The following is a 15,397-nucleotide window of genomic DNA, read 5'->3' as shown; positions in this document are numbered from 1 at the left end:
AATGTGCTTTCCGTCCTCTGTCCGCCATTGCTGTCTCTCACCTCTTCGGCTCTTCCCAATTTCCAGATTGAAATTTCTCTTTTATATTCAATTTGCTTCTGTGTTTCTCTTCTACTTCGCCTTCTCTTCTATTTAACTGGAAGATGCTTCAGTGTGGACCAGGATTAGTTTATCAGATATGATCTCATCAGATTCTCTGTCTGTGTATCAATATATTTGATTACCAAACTTGTTGAACTCATCTGCTTCATAAAATGGTCCATCCAACCAATCATCTTCTTATAAAAATAACCCACTAAAAGCATTAAAGTGAAAGGTCTCGAGCTTTGCAAATCCCATGATCTACAGGAGTAACAGAACAATTTTTCTGGAAAATGATACATACCATTATTTTCAACTAGACTTTTTCGCTTTACATTAAAAACGAGGTAAAAGTAGCTGCAATGGTTGCTGCGAAGTTTCTTTTTAACTTTTCAATTCCTTGATCATTGTCAATTTTTTTAAAAGGGACCCAAAAGATTCAAATCGTTGAAACATAGAGATCTTCCACATAGAATGCTGAGCCTCTCTCTGTTCTGGGATTTTCACCAGTTTTATATCTTAATTATTCTCTTTGAACCCAATTCATTTCGGAGAATTGATTCCATTTTCTTGGTCATGTAACAAGTGGTGAGGTTAATAAAAGCAACCAAAAGTAAACAAAACAGGACAGTTGGATGTATTAGAAGGCAGGGCGCAAGAAGATGAAGAAGAAAACGTATGCTTCATATTTAATTCATTGAAGGATAAATCTATTGAATGAACAGCTAGATTACTCCCAAGATGTGTGTTTCCAACAAACATGTTGCAAAAGATTCTACCTTTGCTTGGCTTCACCCTAAAAATTAAAGACCCCCCATCACCCCACACCCACTTCCCCATGTGTTAAGGTCCCCATACCTTTTGTTTGATGCTGAAATGTCTCTGTGCAAGTACTTGCCTCTGTTATTATTATCTTGTTTCTTCTTCTTCCTCCTCTTCCTCCTCTTCCTCCTCTTCCTCCTCTTCCTCTTACCATTTTATAAATTCGAACTGCAAAATGTGATCCCATGTTTCTATTGAAAGAGATTGGTACTGAACAATCAAGAAAGAATACCCATTTGCATGCAATTCTTCTCCAGAGAAAGAAGAAGAAAAAAAAAAGAGAATCTGAAATGGACTATTGATAAAGTAAAGTTGAATCCAATAATACAATTAGTAAGCCTATATATACATGTCAAGTTATCATCTGAAGAAATCAATGGACTAGGTTAGGTTCCTATCTTATTTCATTAGATTTGAAGTGTTTTAGACCCTAATTCTATAGGGCTACGAGTTACCATAAATTAAGCAATGATTAACGAATTCTCTTTTTCATCTCTTTTAACTCCACTAGAATTTTTGATCCATTTAGAGCCCCATAATTTAACACTTTAGTACTAAGCAATATCAAAGCAAATTATTACTTAATCTTGATAACATGAGATTGGATAGATCACAGCATTTTGATATCATATCATATGTTGTGTACTCATGAAATCAGTATTTAAATTATCATTATTATTACTAACTTCGAATTGGTAGCATGTGTTAGATGCCTTCTAACCTACCTAATCACATGCTCCTCACTAAAAGTGGGAAAAGAAACCGCTTAAATAGATCACTTTTAAGCACTAAGTTAATGCTCATGTCTCAAAAACACTGATTCAAAACTTTTGACTCTTGTTCTTGAGATAGTTGATCATCTAGTGAGCCTGGTTGCTTGCTATTCAGGTTGCCATTCAAGCTATTACCAAAAGAAAAAGAAGGGGGGAAAAAATGTAAAAGAATTTCTCTGCTTCAAACAAATTTTTAATGGTTTCTTTTCCATTCTTTAGGGGATGGAATCCAATGCAATGTCATGAATCAGAAAGATACATAGTTGACTTCTCTGCTCATGCAGTGCCTGAATGAGCTTCCATTGCCTTGTTATGGGCTTATCAAGCGCCCATTTTAGTTTCAACCAGTAGTCAATCCCTGCTATTCTATTGGGCTTCAGGGGCTTAAAGCTGTTTCAACATATCATTCAATATATCGACTAAACAAGCTATATCTGCAATACTCCCAGGAATAGGTTCTGAGGCTAAATCAGCTTTTGATTGGATTCTGGTTTTATGTCGGTTCAATTGGTCAGTTCCACTGGTCTAAACGGCTCAGACTTTTGGAAACTCTTCCCAGCCCAAACCAAAATAGAACCAACTAATAATTTAGTTGATAGACTCATGTTTAATATCTCTACAGTTTACCAACCTTACCTCCCCTCAATCCAAATGAACCAAAATACAGAAACATAGTGGGTAAAGAACATCAAAAGCAGAGCATTTTACCATATCAGGGGTGTTCATGCATGACAAATTAGATGTTGCACAATGAACATTTTATTCCAACACTATTTAGCATTTTAGAGCATGTGGATTGTGAGCCGGGATGAATTTATACTGTTATATTTACTGGGTATGCTAAAGCTTTTTGCAAAAACATAAAGATTAAATCCTCATACTTTGTTTCTCATGGGGGAGTGCAGGCTCCTGCCGACGATCCTGGCTGTGACAACAAAGAAAAAAGAAGACTAGTTAGATTAAATGGTGTAAGGCAGGGAAGACTATGCAGGGGGAACCTTACCAGACATGCATGCACATCATTACACCCACATAGCAATCTCCCATTTAGGGTGTCTACAGCTTGAAATGCTCCTCCTGCACTACTCCTCTGGACACAAATGAAAATATACCATTTAATCACATATAAACACATGATTGTATATGTATATGAAGTAGCATTGCTTACTGAATTGTCCTGGTTCTGAGTTGGGGAAGTTAACCCTAATGGAATATAATCATTGTACCTTGTAAAAATCAACCGCAACAAAATTAGCCCATCGATTGCCAGCAGCATTGTAACATGTGTTCAGCATGTTGGCGAGATCATCTGAATTATCTTCGCATGCAATTTGCTTGATGGGGACTGAATGGAAGTGATTCATAAGAATCAAAGCTTTACTTTTGTCAGTAAGGGGAGGCGATTCACCTCGATTAGGGCAACTTCCTTCATGCATTCCTTCATCTCCATCTACATGACCAGATTCATTTGCAAAACAAATATATGATTCAGGATCTGCCAGTGTAGTCCCCTGAATTCTAAAACAGAGTCTACTAGAAACAGGTGGTGAAATTATTTTGGTAGCTTACATTGGTTCTCAACCATAAAATTCCACTGATATGCTATTCCTTCAGCCTCTTGTTTAGACATTATTGATGTGAAGACTATAAGCCTTTGGTTCTTAGCAACCATGTCACTTACAAGTGGCCAGTCCTGACCTTTCTGAGGCATGCTTGACACTGGAAACCAGTACTTCATCAAGTCAGCATCAGTAAAGACTTTTTTCAATGCATTCGGGGTCTCAACATAGTCTTCTATGATCAATGTAACAATCTCTGATGGGTTGGCTGACAAGAAGGCCTCTATCTCCTTTAGGGTGTCTAGAGCTGGCCCCTGGGAAATGAAATCAACTTAGTGCCAAGTACTTATGACAACAGCTATGGAGGTGCATTTAGAAGCACAAAAGATTAAATAAGGGGTGCGGAGTAGCTCAGCCGGCATGGATCTTGATCGATAGGCAACCTGTGTTCAGCTCCTCTTAATTGCTTGGGGCTACTCACCTTGGATTTAATTGTGTTTTCCACTTAAATCCTTGAATGACACCAAAAGAGGGGGGGGGGAGAGTAGTGAAGACTACTTGTTCATTGTTTGTGGTTATTAAGGAAGTACTTCAGTTCATACAAGGAAATGGAAAAGAAAGAGAGATTTACTCACAAAGGCAGTATAGTCATGGCATTTTCCCTTGAAAGAATGGCACAACCAAACATCTCCTTTAAAATCATACATATCCAGCATAAGAGCTCTAACACCATTCTGCAAGTTGCAAGATGGATAAAGACTAAAACATCAAAATTAAATTGAATTTTTTTCTTTCTGAAAAACTAAAATTAAAAGGAATCATACATTTAGCTGATCAGTGATGCTGTCTTCTTGGTTTGTAAAGGTAAATCGCAGCTTCCCGTCATCAATAGCAAAGGAATTGTGCGTTGTTAAGAATGCATACTTATTGAATGGCAATGAATTATTCTGTGACAAAAAGCATACCCCTTTTTTATTAACATCAGCATCAACAGTCCTACTTATCCCTAAACTGAAAAGCAAAATTTTACCAATCTCTTAAAAAAAAAAAACCTCTGAAATGTAATTACCAAAAATAACTTAAATGTAGTTCTCTCACTCGTAGTTTTGACATCGACATAAGGAAGTAATTCTCACCCAAATTATTAGGGTTCCAAACCTTGACTAGAATGTTGATCATGATTAGTTCCTGATTGGGTTGCCTACCAACTCCCACCATCTTGATTTTTCAATATTTCGAGATTCTCTACTATTTTGATTACGAACTACAGGTATCTCCATTGAAAATAAACCCGGAAAAAATAATCAAACTGAATCAAAATGCAAAAGTAAGGTGGCTAATAGAGGGAAAGGTGGAGAGAGATACCAATAGCTTGAATTGGTCAGTATATTTTGACCTCACACATTTGGAACCCGAAAACTGTTCTGGGCAGTTGAAACAATAGAGCCCAGGCATACAATCTCCATCAGACGAGCAATCATCGAGGAGCTGCAATTTGGAATTATCAAAATCAAACTAAGCGGAGAGATGACTAGTCAGTAAAGCTTGGAAATTCGAAGAAATGAGCACTTAGTACTGACCCTGCATTCACCATTAGAACAAGCAGCAGCATAAGCAACGCAAAGTACAACTGAAACTACAATCAATAGCGTGTTTTGCAGAAGACCCATTTGAGATTATGACTACAGGAGAAGAAAAAAAAACGGGGTTTGATGAATTGCAGGCTCCAGAGGATGAAGTGAGAGAGGCACTAGTGTTTATAGCCTTCAGATACAACAAGAAGCAAAAGCCAACAGTAGTTTTGCCAATATCGGCTGGGAATCCAAACGCAGCACGTTAGAATTTCCATGGTTGACACCGCAACACAGATGGAAGGAACACCTTTCAGGGAAGGAGTTGGGCTGAGCATTTATGAATTTGAAACAAAAATAAGGAAAGTACAGGAAGAAAATTTATTGACTACTTATTATCGATCATTCCTATGGGAGAGTTGTAAAGATCTTACCTTCCATGCAAAATCCCTCAAATGTTGTCATGCAAGGGGTATCTCATAGATAACATGCCACCACCAATGAAGAATTTCCAGGTAAGCTGTTCTTCATGCCAAAGAGATTTTTTGATGTAGCTAATCTATATTTTTTGACCAATAAGGAAACCTTAGGTAGGTTTAATCTGGTAAATTTTTAATATTTAATTTCTTTATCATATGTCAGAATTTAACTCAGGGGGAAAATAAAATAAAATCAACATTTTAGGTAAGACAGTTGTGAAGTAGGATGGATTTTTTCTTCTTCTTTAGGCTATTAGTGATAACAGAGTAACAAAGTATATGTGAATAACTTCTTGATTTTGGGTCAGAAAATTCTATCAAAAGTATACTCAAGAAAGTATCTATATTAGCAAAGAATGAATTTTGAAATCAACTTCTTGATTTTGGGTAAGAAAATTTCTATCCAAATATACCCATAAAAGTATCTAAGAATTAATATAATATATAGGTGACCTTATTCCCCAACTCACTCCAAACAAAATAATAATAAGAAGAAAAATAAATAAATAAATAAGTAAGTAAATAAACAAAACAATAAGAGGTAAGTGATACATTACGTTTGTTCCCAAAAAAACAAGAAAATGATAGGCATGCTTAGGGTTTTTTTTTTTTTTTTGGTACGATGTTTAGGGTATTTTATAGGCATGCATATAATAAAATTTTGTTAGACTTTGCCTAAGTTTTGATTAAATGATTTTTATTAACTTTATAAAGGATTAGGATGTCACCTCCTAAAAAAGAAATAAGAGAAATTTCAAAAACATATTTTCCAACTTTAATACTATTTTTATGGATTTTGATTCATGATAATTTTTGTTTTATCAAAAACCTTCCATAGCAACGCTTCAACTTTCCAAAAAAAGAAAAAATCAATACAAATATGAAATAATTTATTCATGCAATCATAAAATGGGTTTGAATTTTCTTCAGGGAGGATATTGCTCATAGAGTGTCCAATGAGCTCTCAGAGAATGCCACGTATCTGATTTCAATCTAAAAGTTATAATAAAACAACTCATTCTTTTTTTGGTTTGCCAAACCCAGGTTTATAAACCGGTGTTAGACCCGCGTCGCACACCTAGTTGTGGTGGGTGAGTCTCTCAACAGTGATTTTTTGCATCCACAAGGATTCGATACCGAAACCTTGCTTAAGCGGACCAAACTGCTCACCACTTGAATCAACCCCGTTGGTAAACAACTCATTCTTTACCCAACTTGAAACTCACGCTACTGTAAAAACTTGACTAATATTCTCATACCCGATTTAGTTTCCAAAATTCCCTCTACTTTTCCAAATTATCTGTCGTTTCGTCTTCCTCAGCCTATCGTTTTATCCCTCAGAGACTTCGTTTTCATTTTCTCCATTAGATCCAAACACTCTCTGATAAGTAAATCTATTTGGACTTTAATCATTAATTTTTTATTCTTTTTTTTTTAAGAAAATTTTTGCAAGAAGATTCTAAGGAAAATTACGTGATTAGCTATTTTTAGGTTTTCCCTTACAAAAATAGCCACTCAATGTTTCACTTTACAAAACTAGCTAAAATTGAATTTGCTTTTACAAAACTAGCCAAAATAGTGTTTTTTCACCTCTTTGGACATTTTCCCCCCTAAAATTGACCATACTAGTATAGGGGTGAAAATATCCAAAGGGTATGAAAAAATAATGACTTTTCCCTTTTGGATAAAATAGTGATTTACTCACTCGATGTGATCAGTTTTAGGGGTAAAAAATGTCTAAAAAGGTGAAAAATCAATATTTTGGCTAATTTTATAAATACAAACACAATTTTAGTTAATTTTGTAAAATGAAACATTTAGTGACTATTTTTGTAAAGGGAAACCTAAAAGCCACTAATCACGTTCCCAAAAAATACTCGACTTTTCTTCTTTTTTTTTTTTTAATGGAAGACATTGAACAACAGTCGCTTTTAACATTTTTCCACTTTTGCGGTTTTAATGTTGACTTCTTTTTCTTCTTCGTTTTTTTTTTTCAGTTGAGCTTTATTTGAACTCTATTGAAAGAGAAGGGAGTGATTTCAACGTCGTTATCTTCTTCTTCTTTGTATGTTTTTTTTCAATGGAGTTTTATTAGGAAAGTGGAGGAAAACTTGAGAACTAAATTAGGTTTTGAGATATTAGTCAAGTTTTATAGTAAGCAGATTTCAAGTTGAATAAAAAAAGAGTTATTTTACCATAGCCTTTAGATTGGAATCATACACGCAGCATTTTCTAAGGGCTCAGTGGCACTTTATTGGCGATATCCTCCATGGAGAGGATCCAAATCCTAGTAAAAGACTCTCTTGAGTGCTTTAGAATTACAATGTCACCCCATGCGAAAACAAAATTTGTATTCATCAAGGGAACATTTATTCTTCACTTTAGCATAACAATTTCTTTAAGGCCTGTTTGGTTACATGAATCCAGAGATTTCACGAATCCAGAGATTTCAAATCTCTGGATTCATGAATCTGATAATTATACCCGTTTGGTTGTAAAAATCTCTAGATTCATGAAATATAGAGATTTACCTTTTTACACTAAAAACGTGAATCTGTAAATTTATGGGTAAGGGGTGAAATCTAAAGATTTCAAAAAAGCTATACATTTTCACATTCACAAAAATCACGTTGATCAAATAGTTTTTTAGGATGAATCCATAAATTTCATTCCACAACCAAACATTTAATTTTATAAATTATGATTCCCTAGATTTGAAATCTCTAGATATTTGAAATCTCTAGCCACATGTAACCAGACAGGCACTTAAGTTACAAAAAAAAAGAAGAAGAAAAAACATAACAATTTCTTTGTACATAAATAACTCTCTTGGAAAAATAATTAAATAAATAAACTATTGTTCATTGACCTAAAGCCCCTTCAAAAGTGCTTTTCCTTGTATTATAATTGGTTGCCGCAGGGATTTCAAATTTTCAACACGCGCAGGCCCCCGGGTTTCTCCTTCCTCCCCTTTCCCGAATCCAGATCCAGATCCGGATCCTGATATCCGAATCGAATCCAATAGGGATAGCCGGATAGGCCGCGGCCGCCCAGCGCTGAAGGGATTGAAGAGAGTATCTCTGTATCTCCATTCACCATGGGTAGTTGGGTATAAATTGCAGCTGTTGGAGTCTCTGGAGAACGGAAGGAGAGAAGGGAAGACGAGGTCAAGACTCGTGAGGCCGAATTAACTGAAACCACACACGAAGAACCTTCTCTCCCTTGCCGTCCGAAAATGCCTACTCTCACGAGGATCTACACCATGCAAGAGGCAGCTCAACATAGTACTAGAGAAGATTGTTGGATAGTTGTAGATGGAAAGGTATGATCCACCAAGCCATTTATTTTCCTTCCTTTCTTATTCTATGGATTGATTTCTTCGTGGGTTTTGATTGTTTAAGATTTATCTCCTGGTATTTGCTGCTTTAGATCCTGCTACAAAAACTGCGAGAGATAGAGAGATCTTATATCGATTTTACTTGTTAATTGATTGCTGCCTGTGTGTTATGCGTACCATGTTAATTGTTTCCTAGGTTTACTATTTCTTTGCACGAGAGAAGTTTTCCCTTGGCTCCAATGGAGTGTACAAGTGATCTCATTACTAATTGATTCTTTTTGCGGATCGTCTCTCTTTAATTTCAATGCCAATCCGGCTCTTTCATCTTTCTGCTGAACATATTAATCGTATTTGCAAACTGTCTTGACTGCTGAATCCAAATTTAAGTTTCAGCTATAGATTGGATGGCTGGACGGTTTTATTAATATGGAGGTAGCTTTAGACTTAAATGGACAAGGTTCATGAATTTCTGCTTTACGCGCCTTTACGAAATGCTAGGTTTTGTCCTGTTGTTTTCTCTCTGTTCTTGTGTGCATATGCTGCATTTTTTTTTTTTTTGGTGCTGAAGATTATCCGAATGTTGCTTATTCTACCGTGTGACTTCTTGTCATCATTTGAAAACTCAAAGACACCCCTCATGCGCTAGTGAGAGTTTTTCCTTTGTTTTGAACCTTGTTCATTGATGATAAACTTGATTTGTGGGGTCTAATAGATGCTCATTTGACCTTGCTGTCTGGTCCTTTATATAAGGGTAGCTTCTGCCTGCTGTTTGTATTTTTTTTTGAACACTACACATTCTTCCCATCTTGCCTGCAGCATATGCTTTGTAAGTTCATATGCATTTTATTGAAGAGGCTAAGATATGTATGGAAACAACTAAGTTGGGTCCGGGTTCCTGGACAACAACAAACTCACCTTTTACCTTACTTAATGGGTCTTAGGAATCTCGCAAAATGTATCCTTTCATGTTGAGACCTTTCATTGATATACTTTGAATTTCTCTTGTTCTAAGAGGAAGGTACATCATGAAAGAAATTCTCATAATCTTCCCACATTAAGGTTAAACTGTTTGAGTGTAGGTATCTAATTTGTTATCATCACATGGAAATTGCCAAAAACATAGTTACATAGCATTACTAATGTAGAGTCAGATCACAAATGATCTAACCAGAGGCAGGATCATAAACATGATAAATAGATTCCAGACTCAAGTAACAAATCACAGTAACCGATCATAAGCAAATCTGATATGGCTCACAATTCCAGAATGGACTTTATGGCGTTTTGATGGCAGATCTTCCGATCAAGTAGCCTTATTAGGTGTAGGGTTTATCCTCAAAAGTTTATATTCAATTGGTGGATTGGGTAGGAGACCGATCACATTGTTCACCTACAGATTTATCCCTTTTGATAATCTCCAAATACCAAGAGAATATTGGTTGAAAAACAGAACACAAAATAGAAGATACAAAAAAAAGGATAAATCGGATTGAGCCTCTTCCAATCTCATAGGATTGGCTTCTCGCCCTCTCAACTGTATCTCACAGCCATTGATTTTTTTAATCAAACTCAGATTTTTCTTTTCTTCTCAAACTCGACTTGGCTTGTCTCACTTTTATTTATGAACCAATTAATTTCATCCTAAGAAATTTCTAAAAACAAATGGAACTCCAAATTTTCATTGGAAAAAAATTCCCAATGTATCTCCAAATTTAATTACATCAAATAACTGTAAATGAACTTGGATAAAAACAAGCACCTATCCTAGCAAGTCTTCCTTATAATAATTTAATAATCCAGGGTCTATGAGTAAGTCTGTCAGTTCTCAGCAATATCCTCCCCACATGTTTGGCATTGGTTCCATTTGAAATCAGTGAAAAGAAATCTTGTCAAAATCATCTCCATTCAAGACTGCTACTCTTCTGGATTATTACCATGCAAATTTCCACTTGAGATGGCTATAGGGCCTGCCTTATGTTGATTCAAATTTTTTTTTTGGGGGGGGGTTGGGGGCTGGACACATTGCTCTACATCAATTGCATACCGTTTGCAAAATTTATGTCTTGACATGTATATATCTGCTGTCTATAATTGTCCCAGACAATAAAAATATGGTCAGCACACAAAGGTTTCCTTTTGTTGGATTTCATTGGAAGTTACCATCTAACACTTTTTTCGTAATTTTCACAAGATGTGTAGTGATGTCTAGTGTTGCATACCCATTCTCAAGTATCCTAGAAGGTGACACTAAATTAAGAAAGAGGCAGAACTAGTATATGGTTATTTGTTATGAAGCTTTTGATATAGAATGTGTACGAGTTCTTTGTTATCTTTTTTGGAAAAAGATGCCTGCTTGTTTGGAACAAACCATGAAGAAACATCTAGGAATTATTTTTAAGAAACTTGAAAATGGTGTTCTTTATGATGCCAGCATATGAGTTGTCACATTGATAGCAAATTTTTATGGTTGTTTGATTGTCTCCTAAGTAGTATTATTCTATAGTGTTGTCAAGATATGGATGATATTTTTTTTACCTGTTACAATTTATGGTGAGTTATTGCAGTACCAATGTATACCAACTGCCGTTTTCTCCTTAAACTTACGAAAATGGGTCTAATGTGAAGCAACAAATGTTTCACTTTGATCTTACCTATCATTCTTTAACTTCAAATTCTGAACAACTATGCAATCCCCCCACCCCCTGCCAATATATATATATAAAGAACCCGACGTTAGTGCATGGTTTTTTTGGTAATGTTCACTCTAGTGAAGAAGGCATGAAAATGACATTCTTTTGTCTGTGAGAAAATTCCTAACGTTTCAGAGGCCCCTGGACGCGCGCAGTTTAGGAAGTGAAAGTTTCATATGATCAATTTTCTTTTGTGATGACTGTTATTGAGTCCCTTAATGTCAAACAACGAATTGTCACTTCAAAATAAATCACTGGCTCTGCCCTTCATGGACCCCTCTCCAGTAACTTTTAGAGGAATCCTTTGAATCGGTATTGATCCATCTCAAAATTGGTTTTAATGGTCACTAGTTTTGGTTCTATGAATTGTAACTGAGTCAACTCAGCTTAAATGTGTTGCTTGGTTATGCATGATCTGTTAAAATATTTATTTTCTTTAAAACCACTGTTACATCTGTCCTTCTTTGATCTAGAATTTGATTTTTGAGTTCTCTTCGTCACAACCCAAAAGTTGTGATATCTCTTTCGGTACTTGATGGAAACACATCCACTACTTGCATTTGTTTCTTCTTTGATGAATGAAAATAAAGTCAAGTTTCTCTGTGTGTGCATTATTTGTACTTCCCCCACCCCAAGTTACAGAGTACAAAAAGTCAGTTGTGTTTGGTTATTATTCATTTATGGAAGTTTATGTAAGAACATAATGTGAATATGTGGCTTTTATGATTGATGGATGAGTTTCCAAGCCTTCATGAATCATGACATTGGTTTAGCTACTTGCCATGGATTAAATTACTAGTTCTCTCTTTGTTCCTCTTTTTGGACTCAATTTCTTTTAAATTATTTTGATGGACTCTTATGAATGCTTTGATTCCAAAAGACCTTGTTGTTTTTCTAGTTTCCGATTCAGTAGTGAATCTATGGTTCCAAGTTCAAACAGTCATAGCTCCATTTGTCATTTTGCAGACTCTTGTCATTTAGGGATTCAGTGTATTCAAAAGGAACCTTGACCTTACTCGTAGTTGTTACACTATGAAATCTATCCTGTTGATGTTAGAAATATGAGGTTTTAACAGACAGACGGCTACAACAACTAGTGTTATCCCAACTTAATGGGGTTGGGTACATGGATCCCTTTCCTCTAGTCATGTCTATTCAAGTTCATACTTAATGGAAGAGCTAAGCTACACGTATTTTTCCTCACTTCTCCTAGGGTCACTTTAGGTCTGCCATCCTGGCTCTTTTGGTTCCTTCAATCTGAATCATCACTCCTCTTTGCTGGACCATCCAAAGGCCTCTCTCCAATGCCATGCCACCACAAACCACTTTCTCATGGCATATGTATCCAAGTTACTTCAAAATCAGCTCTAGCATGATCTTTCCTTACTTTATGCTATGAGTTTTGCCACAAATCCACACTGGCTTTTCTAGCTATTCCAAATTTGATCAACCTGTGGCATCTACTGCATTAACTTGAGTTGCTTTTCTAGTTTTCTTGTTGACACATTACTCCAAGTAGTTTATTTCCCTTGTTGTAATTTGTAAATGTAATCAAATTGGATTCCATGCTATGGATGAAGGATAAAGTATGAAAATTATTAAGAGAAGTAGGAAGTAGAGTATTTATTCCGATCCTAAAATATGCGGATTTCTTTTAAGTGGACTTTTTTTGCCAAAGAGTGGGAGGTTCTGTCTGAAAAGATGGAAGTCACTGGATTTTTTTCGTAAACTAGGTTGCTCATGGCCATAAAGATCTAGTGACCATCATGGATTTAGCTTCAAGTCTCTGCTGGCTAACAAAGCAACATTCTAGAGGGGTCATGAATTCAAAAATAAGCATTAGTTTTGAGGGTTTTTTTTTGGGTTGACTTTGTAGATAATTGCTGGAACATGATTCAGAACTGAATCTTCAGGCATATTGTATTTTTCTATTTTATTGGTAAACATATTGTATTTTTCTATCCCCTCATGAAGAAATCCCTTAAACCCCCCCCCCACCCCCAAAATTAAAAATAAATAAATAAAAAAAATTGAAGATATCTTATGCTCATGATACAATAATACGTGATTAAAACTTTCCTTGTATGACATGCATGCACCTTCGCAGGCATATTGGGTTGTTACAGGATTTAACCAGAAACTTGTTTCACACTTAAATCCATAATAACCCAAGGAGCTAAGTGATGGTGCATGCATGTCATGCAAAGTTTCTTGGCGTATTGTCTGTGTTCGTCATCCATTAGCTCCTTGGGTTGTTATGGAATTTAACCAGAAACTTGTTTCACTCTTAATTCCATGTATTTGTAGTTTGTTCTGCTAGATTCATCATTTTTTTTGTAGGATTGTAGAGTGTTCCTCTATAATTGATCTTTATTTTGCTGAAGTTAATTTGCGTTATTACTACGTACACCCCCCCCCAAAGTTTTCCTTTCGGTGAATTCTCGTGGATGTCATCGTCCATCCATTTGTTTTTGTCCAGCTTGTGAATTCTGATACAAAAATATTTTCTATGGCTGGTTTGTCATTTTTTTACTCTTTCCTTTTGTTTCCACCACAGGGTGGATATTTACATCCATTTCCTTGTGTTATCCCATAGATTTACAATGTGACAAGTTACTTGGACGATCACCCTGGTGGAGATGATGTCCTCCTTGCGGCCACTGGTATTTTTCTTTTCCTCATAATATTCTTCAGTAACGCTAAGAGGGTGGACCTTGGTGCAACGCTAAGGTTGCCCTGTTGTGACCTAATTAGTGCTTTTGCTGGTGTTGGAGTTGGAAACATCCCCTCCGTGAAGCAGGGATAAGGGAATGAACATTATATTCCACCCCAGACCTTGCACTGGCGAAAGCCTGATGCACAGGGGTACACTGCCTTTTTGCTGTCTCCAGCATACAGGTGGATTTCTCCCCTCATGCTGTCAGGAAAAGCACCCTTAATGAATTGAAAATAATCTCTGGATGTGATATTGAATCATAAATTTTGCTGAAGGGAAAGATGCAACCGATGAATTTGAAGATGCCGGACACAGTAAAAGTGCGAGGGAACTCATGGAGCAGTATTGCATCGGGGAGTTGGATCCAACCATTCCAGCTATCCCGCAGCTTGAAATTTATTCCAAGAACGAATCAAGTGACCCTCTGAAGAAGATAATGGACATAACTACACAATACTGGGTTGTTCCAATCGCCATTGCCAGTATATCGGTGGTGGCTGGCTTTTTGTATCTGCGTACCAGGTGAAAGCTTGTCCATTTGGATTATAGTACCACATGAAAACTTGTTCAAACAAATTTTGAGCCATCATTGAGACCTTAACATGCCTTTTAGCAATTTCTATAGCAGAAAGTTTTTATAGTTACACATTTTTATGTATGCAAGAGGTTTAAAGGATGGGGATATATTCATTATGGAACAAGCACACAAAATTGCCAAAATCCCTGTACCCAAATCTTTGATCCAGCTATGAGTTTTGGATTTTTATTTTTTGGGTATAAAATCCGTTGTCAGTGCACGCGCTGTTTTACTTATACAATCGTTGGTTATAGTAAGTTAGTAACAGTGATTTCAGATTCAGAGATTTTATTTGTCTTTTCTATTCTTTTTACTCTGAAATTGAGGACAGTCCATTTTCATACTCCCAGACATGCATTCTCAACCTAATAGCCTATCCTATATGAATGGAAAAAACCTAATCAGCTCTTGCACATGATTGACAAAAGTGTTTCAAAAGCAATCCAGTTTTTCCCAAAGAAAAAAAATATGTAAAAAGATACAGTGATCTATTGCCCTGGGGTGGCCTTTATGTATAGGACTGACAACCAAGGTTTAAACTTTTAAGTATTGGTATCGAGTATCATACCAGTTAGGAGATTTTAAGAAATGTATCATCTCGTCTCAAGTATTGTATCATATTGATTAATGCATTTTAGTACAATTTAACAAAGAGATGTATTTACTTAGTAGTGACTCGGTTATATCCGATAAGGATACATATTGATTAGTATCGTATCATGGATACTAGTGAACAAGTTATATTCAATAAGGATATGTATCGATTAGTGTTGTATCATGGATACTTTAAAC

The 15,397-nt window shown here is 36.0% G+C and overlaps 2 protein-coding genes across 2 annotated transcripts; one reads left to right on the top strand and one right to left on the bottom strand.

Moving 5' to 3' along the window:
• Window positions 1–1,032: 1,032 nt before the first annotated feature.
• LOC149020865 (PLC-like phosphodiesterases superfamily protein) lies at window positions 1,033–5,288 on the bottom strand. The gene is made up of 8 exons (XM_089147004.1): window positions 4,816–5,288; window positions 4,601–4,723; window positions 4,060–4,182; window positions 3,871–3,969; window positions 3,246–3,549; window positions 2,903–3,126; window positions 2,680–2,766; window positions 1,033–2,601 (listed from the first exon to the last, which is right to left on the bottom strand). Exons 1-8 carry the CDS (start codon window positions 4,903–4,905, stop codon window positions 2,566–2,568), a joined length of 1,086 nt encoding a protein of 361 aa, XP_089003130.1. The 5' UTR covers window positions 4,906–5,288; the 3' UTR covers window positions 1,033–2,565.
• A 3,049-nt stretch (window positions 5,289–8,337) lies between these two features.
• On the top strand, window positions 8,338–15,104 carry LOC149020864 (cytochrome b5). Its single transcript, XM_089149086.1, has 3 exons — window positions 8,338–8,607; window positions 13,909–13,975; window positions 14,304–15,104. Exons 1-3 carry the CDS (start codon window positions 8,521–8,523, stop codon window positions 14,552–14,554), a joined length of 405 nt encoding a protein of 134 aa, XP_089005212.1. The 5' UTR covers window positions 8,338–8,520; the 3' UTR covers window positions 14,555–15,104.
• Window positions 15,105–15,397: the final 293 nt, after the last annotated feature.

Source organism: Hakea prostrata, chromosome 3 (assembly GCF_041222555.1).
Source record: "Hakea prostrata isolate BN-2017 chromosome 3, UWA_Hpros_2, whole genome shotgun sequence".
NCBI classification, from domain to species: Eukaryota; Viridiplantae; Streptophyta; class Magnoliopsida; order Proteales; family Proteaceae; genus Hakea; species Hakea prostrata.
Note: the sequence above shows the minus strand (reverse complement) of the source record. Positions and strands in the feature narration are given on the sequence as shown.